Source organism: Rhamphochromis sp. 'chilingali' (assembly GCF_963969265.1).
Source record: "Rhamphochromis sp. 'chilingali' genome assembly, chromosome: 9".
Taxonomy (NCBI): Eukaryota; Metazoa; Chordata; class Actinopteri; order Cichliformes; family Cichlidae; genus Rhamphochromis; species Rhamphochromis sp. 'chilingali'.
Genome location: NC_137936.1, coordinates 9,562,370 through 9,571,702, shown reverse-complemented (window position 1 = coordinate 9,571,702; position 9,333 = coordinate 9,562,370). Strand labels below are relative to the sequence as shown.

Below are 9,333 nucleotides of genomic sequence, written 5' to 3'. Positions count from 1 at the left end.
TTCCCTTTTCCAGCGTTTGGATTGGCATCATGTCTTTCGCCAAACAAATGGTGACATCGTTCCTGCGTTTGCTTTTCTTTCTTGTCATATGGAGTACAACTGGCGAGACTCGGCGATTCCATGATGAACTAGCTCACTTTGTTTTAGTTTTGTAGCATTAGCTGCAGAGCTTTCCTCCTTGGCTTTCAAACACTCCTGGTACAGACTCGGGTGCTGATGCTTGAGATGGTGAAATAAGTTAGATATTTCCCGTATTTCTATATTACTGACTTCTTGCGCTCCTTGCATGCTATCGTGGTCTGTTCTGTATCTGTTCATTTGTATCCAAAATATTCCACACCAATGAAGTAGCTGCTCTTTTTGGGAACTAAACCTTCAGCAGTAATGCTGCATTCACCTTCACAACTTTAATAAGTTTGTGCTTCTTGACCCACTTAAGTGTAATCGGGTGACATGGTTATGCCATGAAATTGACACTTTTTTTTTTTTTTTCTTCTTCTCTGAGGCAACCCGCCCCCTCCCCCCCAATTCAGCTGTATTATTGTGAGTGATATGACATGGCCCACCCCTAGCTATGACACAACTCCACTTCTGATTACTCTGCACCAGGGCAACATTTGTCTGTGGTACTTGCAGACCCTTAGCTAACATGGTCTTTACTTTCAGGCTTGGCTAAATTGGCACAACTTTGTAGTTTATTAGTAACAGTGCTTTTAATTTCACTAAGCAGTCTGGCATAAATCGGAGTAGAATAAAACTCATCTTTGGATTAATGGCTGAACAAAGACATCCGAATTAAAAGGAACTAAATGAGCAAGATCTGAATCTGTTCTGAGACGGGCTTGGTCGCTGATTAAACTTCTCATGATTGGTACATGTGTGCCATTTTTGTCTTGTACTCTAGGAAATGTAGACATTCACATTGGTTAGATGGGCTAGAAGCTCTCAGATCTCCTTTTGCCTTAGACCTAAGGACAGTTTCTGTAAAAGAACCAGATTTAATTTGGCATTTGTTAATGACAATGTTGGGGTGTTAGCTCTTTAATTTTGAGAACTCTCTCTTTTAGGATTACGTTCCAGTCTTGGCTTGCACATTAAAGAAACTCAAAAGGCTATTTGGTTCTCTTGCATGTTTTAACATGCTAGTTGCTTCATATTGTCCAAAGCATGCGGCTTATAGTGGCAGTAGGAGGTGCTGTGCTGCTGTGTAATACATTATCTATTTGCAGCCTGCATGACATTCATTTGGGACAGACCTTTTTGTACTGAGTAATTTGTTTCTACTAAGAGAATAGACACAGGTGGACTGTTAAAGTTGTCATTTAAGACTAGTTTTCTGGACATTATCAATCTTGGCTGCTTGAGAGGACTCTGTTTTTGCTACTTATGCATTAAAACACACTTTCACATGTTTGCATATTAGTCCTCAGTGTGAGCAGACGGTTGTTTTTAATTCAGTGCGTCATTGTATCATTGTCTTGTTTATTTTGAAATTTAATACAGTTTTTATTTTCAGACTCTCACAAGCATAAAGACAAATATAAAGAGAAGGAACACAAACATAAGGACCACAAGAAGGATAAGGAGCGGGAGAAATCAAAATATGGAAACAGGTATAGTGTGTGTTTGTGCTTCGCTAGACATGCTTGATTGCTTTAAATAGTGGAAACTGAATGAGGTTAAATTAAGTTGTGAATTTCTAACACTATAGTGATCACAAGGATTCCTCTGATAAAAAGCACCGAGATAAGGAGAAGGAAAAGATGAAGCACAAAGATGGCAGCACAGACAAGTATAAGGAAAAGCACAAGGAGAAGAGGAAAGAAGAGAAGGTGACTTGCCAAGGAACTACATGATTGTAACATTTACAAATTAATTTTAGTGATGCTACATTAGGCAATTATGTTGTCTAAATCATACACTGGTATTATGGATTAAAATAGTTGTTTGTTTTTTTTGTGTTTTTTTTTTAAAGATGTGATAAATGGGAGGGGGAGAGCTGTGTGATATGACCAGAATTTCATTTCCTGTTAGTCATTTCTTATCCCACTAACAAAATCACAATCACTATATGGAAAGAGTGCTGTTGCTCTTTAATATTTAAATTCAAAAACTAAAAACATATTGGACTTGTGTGGCGACATCCATAATGATAAATGCTAGATGACCCCCACACAGTCCCAAGGTTTCCCCAGAGCTTTCCTGATGTTTCCAGCTATCCTTACTGCTGGATGCTGAGTGTCCAGTCTCTGAAGTGCACCATTGAGCTCGTGCAGGGATACGTTGTTCAAGTCGTCCATACATCTGCTGTTGCAGCGTAGTATGCTACGTTGTGGATTTCCTCCACTACTTTGGCTCGACACTCGTAATATAAATGAGGCAGTTCAACTTAGGTGAAGTGTTTTCAGCGGGGCGTCGTGTACCTTAAATAGAGTGCTTTAAAGTCACAAAACCCTATAGATATGTTGTAATGGATGCTGTTATCTTCATGAGTCTTTCTATGGCATCCAATGCGAAAGCCTGTTCTAACATTAGACTTTGCTCTAGCTTGAGCACTTAAACTCCTTTTGCTTCTCATTCGTAAACTCTTTCCATATTCTTTCACGGGATTCTTGCATAGGTTTGTAAGAAGAGGTTTGTGTCTGTGGCAGGGACTGGTTTGCAGTATAACTGACATAATGTCATTATGGTATATTTCATATTGCACAGTCTTAATGGGGTTGTCTACTTAAAATAATAATGTATTGTCAAACTGCTCTTGATATCAGTGTTTATCTACTTAGATTTGGTGCTCTCAGATTAGTTTTGAACCCTGTAGAGAGGTTTTATAATGGAAGTATGAGTTTATAATTTTGCGTGTATGTGGGCATAGTTGTTATTTGCACTTCAGGCTCTTCTGTCTTACTGCCATTGTGTAAACATTTCAGATGAAGTCCTTTGATGAGAAAATAAAAAAGGAAAAGGAGAATGGCTTTGCCAGGTATGTCAGCACTATACTTTGCTCTTAAGTGCTGTCAGGATGCAGCATTCATATGAAGCTATCTAACTTCTGTTTTTAATGCGTTTTCTTTGGCAGCCCACCGTATATGAAGTCTGAGCCTGAGGATGATTTTTACCACTCTCCAAAACACGAGAGGTCTCTAAAAAGAGAACGAGATGATGATGATAACGAGTAAGTTCTCTGTTCATAGACTGTAGTCTGTTTCACTAGGTTAGAGCATCTGTAGTCATCCATGCAAGTAAAGTTGTATTGCTGAGGCCTGATAACAAAGAGTGTTTTTGTTTCAGCGCTGAATTCAAACCTAAAAAAATAAAAACTGAAAATGACAAGAAGGCCAAGAAAAGGAAACAAGACGAGGTAAGTAAGAGACTTTAGTAGAGGGCAGAATTGTTTTGCTGCCATATCTTTTGTGTTAAATGTTAATCCCTACGTTGTCAGAAAGAACTAAATACTTTCACTTCCTTTTCCCAGGACATTAAGTCCAAAAAAACAAAACACAAAAAAGAAGTAACCGATGGAAAAAAGAAAGCAAAGAAAGAGCCTGAGGAGAAGTGGAAATGGTGAGTTAATTGGGTTAGCCAGCTGTACCAATCATACATGCTTATCAGTGTGGTGACAGGACAGCTGGATGTATTGTTGCTGGTTTTGTTTTTGTTATTTTCACTGTCATTATGTAAAAATGATTTATTTGCTTGATTCTAGGTGGGAAGAGGAGAGATACACAGATGGTGTCAAATGGAAGTTCCTTGAACACAAAGGGCCAGTGTTTGCACCAGCGTATGAACCTCTTCCTAGCCATGTCAAATTTTACTATGATGGTAAGGCTTTGCACAGTTCATCTTGTACGCTAGTGAAGGACTCTGAGGTGATTATAAATGTCTGACTTTTACATTTCAGGTAAACATATGAAGCTCAGCCCAGAAGCGGAGGAGGTAGCGACCTTCTTTGCCAAAATGCTGGATCATGAATATACCACCAAGGATATCTTCCGTAAAAATTTCTTTAAAGATTGGAGGAAGGTAAGCCTAAAATCTCTGCTCCTGTCAATAAAATAAAAAAATATATATATCAAAAAATCTGTTCTTTGATTTACTTTAGTTTTTTTTCAAAATTTTCTGGACACAGGAAATGACTTCAGAAGAAAGGGCTAAGCTCACAGACCTGAAAAAGTGTGACTTCGGTGAAATGAGCAACTACTTCAAGGCACAATCTGAAGCAAGGAAAGCCATGTCTAAGGAGGAAAAACAAGTAAGCTGCTGCCTACGTGTAGTGGGGCACACAGCATATTAACCTTAAACCCTTACATTCATTGATTCCTGTAGAGGGCTCTAGAGTTTTCTGCCATGCTGGATGTCATGTACCTAATAACAAAAGTGTGTTTCAGTTCTCCTTGGCTTTAATTCTGTATTTCCCCACTGATATCACACATCTTGTGAAACTTGATCAGTTAGTCAGGAAGAAATTCATAATGTTAGGCTGCTGTGATTTGATTAAAATTGGCACTTAAATGGTTCCAGTGAACAGTGAGTACCTAAAGGACCTCTGCAAAATGAAGCTTTTTTATTTATTTTTTAATTTTTTTAATTTTTATGCCTTTTGTAGAAAATAAAGGAAGAGAATGAACGCATCTTGCAGCAATATGGCTTTTGCCTCATGGACAACCACAAGGAACGTATTGCTAACTTCCGCATTGAGCCCCCAGGCCTGTTTCGTGGTCGTGGAGACCATCCTAAAATGGGGATGCTCAAACGCCGAATCAGGCCCCAAGACATTATCATCAACTGCAGCAAGTGTGTAAAGTAGTTTTATTTTCTCCTCGTGCTGATTACCAGCTTTTAATGCAGAATGTGATAACTAAATATTCACTGTTCCATAATAGGGATTCCAAGGTTCCTGAGCCTCCTCCCGGCACCAAATGGAAAGAAGTTCGTCATGACAATAAGGTGACTTGGCTGGTGTCGTGGACAGAAAACATTCAAGGCTCCATCAAGTACATTATGCTGAACCCGAGCTCTCGAATCAAGGTAGGCACCATAGCTGGCACATGCACAAAGACTTTTTTTTTGTCTCCAGTCAAAGTTGAAATGATGCTGTATGGTCCAGTGGTCTCCTTAAAACTTTCCTGACTCTTTTGTGTTGCTTGCTCCACTGGAATGTAAAAATTGAGACCTTTCAAGAGCAGATTTTATTATTTTATTTATTTTTTTTAAAAAGTGACACAACATACTCCTGTCCTGTGGAAAAACCTAATTTAATTGGCTGTCACATAAATCAAATTGGGCATGCTTGTTTATGTAGACCTTTGCCTAATTTGTTACTCCTGTCTCATCTTTTTGCCTGCAGGGAGAGAAGGATTGGCAGAAGTATGAAACGGCACGTCGACTGAAGAAATGTGTGGACCGCATCAGAGCCCAGTACCGCGAAGACTGGAAGTCCAAGGAGATGAGGATCAGACAGAGGGCTGTGGCTCTCTATTTCATTGATAAGGTGAGGTCCTGTTACTGCTATTTGCATTATCGAGTGGGTGCATTTTGAAGGTTTTATGGTGTAATGACTTCACATTGCATGTGAGGGTTGGTGCGTTCTTGAACACTACCTCATTTAAGGTACTGTCTTTGTCTGGTGTACACTAGCTGGCTCTGAGAGCGGGTAATGAGAAGGAAGAAGGAGAGACTGCAGACACTGTGGGCTGCTGCTCACTGAGAGTTGAACACATCAAACTCTATCCAGAGAACGAGGGTCAAGAGTACGTAGTTGAGTTTGATTTCCTGGGTAAAGACTCGATCCGCTACTACAACAGAGTCCCTGTGGAGAAGAGGGTGAGCACCATTCTTACTGAAATGCAGTACTTTTGTGTAAACTCTGCTTCTTTATTTATGTGTGATTTGCCTTTTCCAGGTATTTAAGAATCTACAGTTGTTTATGGAGAACAAAGAGCCTGATGATGACCTATTTGATCGGCTGAATGTAAGTAAAATATACCCAGTTAAAGAAAACAAATCCCCTTTAATTTATGACTTGAGAATTCACAACATAAATCCTTATTTGAAATGACTTTCATAGCACCGCCATCTGCCTTTTTAAAACTTGGTTTCTTAATTGCATGTCTTCCTCAGACATCAATCCTGAACAAGCACCTTCAGGAGCTGATGGATGGTCTGACAGCCAAAGTTTTCCGTACATACAACGCCTCTATCACCCTGCAGCAGCAGCTGAAGGAGCTCACGACTGGTGTGTTTCCACGTAAATTGTGTAGAAATAACAAGGGGAGACGGCAAACTGTGTTCTGGTTTTGTTGTTATTGGCAAGCTTTTTATGTAGGTTTGTCTGCTGTTGTATAGCTAACAGGGTGGTGATAACTTTATTTATTTATTTTGTTCATAATCTTAGCGGAGGAGAACATTCCGGCCAAAATCCTGTCCTATAACAGGGCCAACAGGGCAGTGGCCATTCTGTGTAACCATCAGAGGGCTCCACCGAAGACATTTGAGAAGTCTATGCAGAACTTGCAGTCAAAGGTAAAAACTTTTTTCATACTCCAGTGAACTGAAAATGGTCCTTTTTTTAAAATTATTATTTTATTTATTTTGTTTCCTTTTGCCAGTCCTGGTGTGGAGATTGCTCTGTTTAGTTTAGTTTTTATATTTGTTTTTTGACTTTTCACTCTAAACTCAACCAACAATGCTGCTAACATAAGAGGAGTTTCACACCACTTTACATAGAAATCAAAACTCTGAAGTCATTCAAATGCAGAGTATTGAGGAAATATGTTAACACGATTACAGAACCAAAAAGGTGGAACTGGGTAGTGAGGGCCTTGTGCACACATACTAAAGCAATTATGTAGTTTATCTCCTAAACAAAAAGGCAAGCATGTGGGCACATTTGGATTAGATGACTTACTAAATGGCTTTGCTGACAAGGTTGAAGCGTTTTTGTAAACAATAATTAAAGACCGCCTGACCAACATGCACTGCAGAACATTGTTCCATGAGTTTTGTCTCCTCTCTTTCCAACTTGAAGACAAAAAAAATTAACTTTGTCCGTCATCTAAATTGACTTTTAAAAATCCCTACAGCTGTGTTCTTTTATTTTTATGCATGACAGATTTACCCATGCTTGGAGATGTGTCCATCAAGCAGTGCTCTCCTGTTGTGCCATGCAGAGCACTCAAACTCCCTGACTCAGGCACTTTGGGTGTCATCCCTGCTAATTTAGGGGGGGGGGGGACCTCTAAATGATATTGCAGTATTCACAGTACAACTTGGGGTTATAGTACAGTTTTTCATTAGGCATTTGCTTCCTTGGGATTTATAGCCACTAGCCAGCTGACGGAGCTACACCATGTGAATCATGTTTCTTCTGATTTTTGGCCACCCTGTAGGGGTACACTAAACTATAGTCTCAAGTTAAAAACAATCTGAGCATGGAAGTGTCTAGACAGTAAAATGTAATCTCCAAAATATAAAAAGGTCCAGTTGATCAAAAATAAAATTGATCAAACTCATCTGAAATGATTACTGTCATCCTTAGATTGACGCTAAAAGGGACCAGCTTGCTGATGCCAAGAGAGAACTGAAGAGCGCCAAGGCAGACGCCAAAGTACGAAAAGATGAAAAATCCAAAAAGTAAGTAGTCAGAGGTTTTAATAAAGTGTTGTTTTTTTTTTTTTCTTTCTTTCTCTCCCCTCTTGTTGTGAATCTTGTTTACATGCTTGTATTGCATTGTCTGCTTTCTCTGTAGGGCAGTGGAGAGCAAGAAGAAAGCGGTACAGAGGATAGAAGAGCAACTGATGAAGCTGGAAGTGCAGGCAACTGATCGAGAAGAGAATAAACAGATTGCACTCGGTACTTCCAAACTCAACTATCTGGATCCTCGCATTTCTGTGGCTTGGTAAGAGATTATTAAATTTTCTACCTTATGGTCACAAAGTAAAGGTACTAAATGAACAAATTAATTTTGGTGGTCAAAGGTCACTGACAAGGCACCAACTCCAATTTAAGAGGTGTCCTGTTACTTTTTGTAGTAACATGTAGTATGAAAAGCACTACTGCAATAAAACCTGTCCTTTATTTTATGACATTGTGGTGTAGGTGTAAGAAGTGGGGCATTCCCGTGGAAAAGATCTACAACAAAACCCAGCGTGAGAAGTTTGCCTGGGCCATTGACATGGCAGAAGACGACTATGAATTTTAGTTTGTGGTTTTAACTATGATACTTTTTTTTTTTTTTTTTTTTTTTTTTTTTTTCCAAAAAAAAAATTGGATACTTGTTTTTTAGCTTTACTGAATTTTGCTCCGTGGCCAGACCTGACAAGGAATTTCAGAACTTTTGAGCGAAAAACAAAAAGGGCGACAAGATGAAATGATGTGAGGCCATTATGAAGGGTTAGGGGGGAGTTGTGGATAGTCTAAACATCTGATCTGAGATCGGGCAACAAGACTGAACTTTACCCACGACTAGGATTCAAGGCTTATTACTTGTAATTTAAAGACCCTTTTACCTTCTGTGATTGTCCACACTCTGGGACAAAAACCTGACAATGCCTGAACTCTGAACTCTGTGGTCCTTTTAGCTACTGTATCAAGCAAAAACAATGCTTTGTATCATTTTATTTTCTTTGTTCACTCACTTTGTATTTTAGCCATCCCATGTATTATTAATGAATTCTATATTTTGATAGACAAAGTAAAAAAATTGAATGAATTCCTTAACTACACCCACGCGCCTTTTGAGGAAATGAAAATGTGTGTTTGCGTGTGTGCGTGCGCGTGCTTGTGTGTGTTAGGGCTCAATCGTAGAAGCTGTCTGTTTGGGTGAATATTTTAAACTGGACTATGTTGAATTGTTGAGCATGGAAGGGGATGTCTGGGCAGGCAAAGGGGAAAATACTGCAACCATGTCAATATTTACTTAAACAAGCAGAATGTGAATATTTTGTTTTACAGCTTCTATCAGGGACTTTTTTTTTTCTCATTGTAAATGTGAACCAATCAATTTTATCCTTTTGTTGCTAGCACCCTCGGACTCTCTCGCTGCATAGCCCTGTCTACATCTGATTTTTAACTTAATTTAAACAATTGTTCCAAAAAACCTCCCATATCTGTTACTTGAAGATGCTATGATAATGTATAAAGTCAGAAAATGGAGAGCGTGTGTGTGTGTGTGTGTGTGTGTGTGTGTGTGTGTGAGGGATATCAACTTTTGCCAAAAAGGAAAAAAAACTTCACCAAACTGTTACAATTTTAGGCAGGTTTTTAATTGTGTAATGATTGAGTATTGTAACATTTAATGTGAATTCAGTTCATTTTACTCCACTCTGTTCCACTCTT

General features: G+C 38.9%; 1 protein-coding gene across 1 annotated transcript in view; it reads left to right on the top strand.

The window, feature by feature from the left end:
• top1a (DNA topoisomerase Ia) overlaps positions 1–8,245 on the top strand; it is a 10,234-nt gene extending 1,989 nt beyond the window's left edge. Inside the window, exons 3-21 of the mRNA XM_080890941.1 lie at positions 1,517–1,613; positions 1,712–1,832; positions 2,928–2,980; positions 3,077–3,172; positions 3,289–3,358; positions 3,473–3,561; positions 3,704–3,819; positions 3,899–4,020; positions 4,127–4,249; positions 4,604–4,791; positions 4,881–5,025; positions 5,345–5,488; positions 5,635–5,820; positions 5,900–5,968; positions 6,118–6,232; positions 6,392–6,519; positions 7,535–7,629; positions 7,745–7,894; positions 8,095–8,245. Of these exons, the coding sequence (XP_080747067.1) occupies positions 1,517–1,613; positions 1,712–1,832; positions 2,928–2,980; positions 3,077–3,172; positions 3,289–3,358; positions 3,473–3,561; positions 3,704–3,819; positions 3,899–4,020; positions 4,127–4,249; positions 4,604–4,791; positions 4,881–5,025; positions 5,345–5,488; positions 5,635–5,820; positions 5,900–5,968; positions 6,118–6,232; positions 6,392–6,519; positions 7,535–7,629; positions 7,745–7,894; positions 8,095–8,197 (2,210 nt within the window). The 3' untranslated portion in view covers positions 8,198–8,245. The remainder of the gene's footprint in view (positions 1–1,516; positions 1,614–1,711; positions 1,833–2,927; positions 2,981–3,076; positions 3,173–3,288; positions 3,359–3,472; positions 3,562–3,703; positions 3,820–3,898; positions 4,021–4,126; positions 4,250–4,603; positions 4,792–4,880; positions 5,026–5,344; positions 5,489–5,634; positions 5,821–5,899; positions 5,969–6,117; positions 6,233–6,391; positions 6,520–7,534; positions 7,630–7,744; positions 7,895–8,094) is intronic.
• Positions 8,246–9,333: the final 1,088 nt, after the last annotated feature.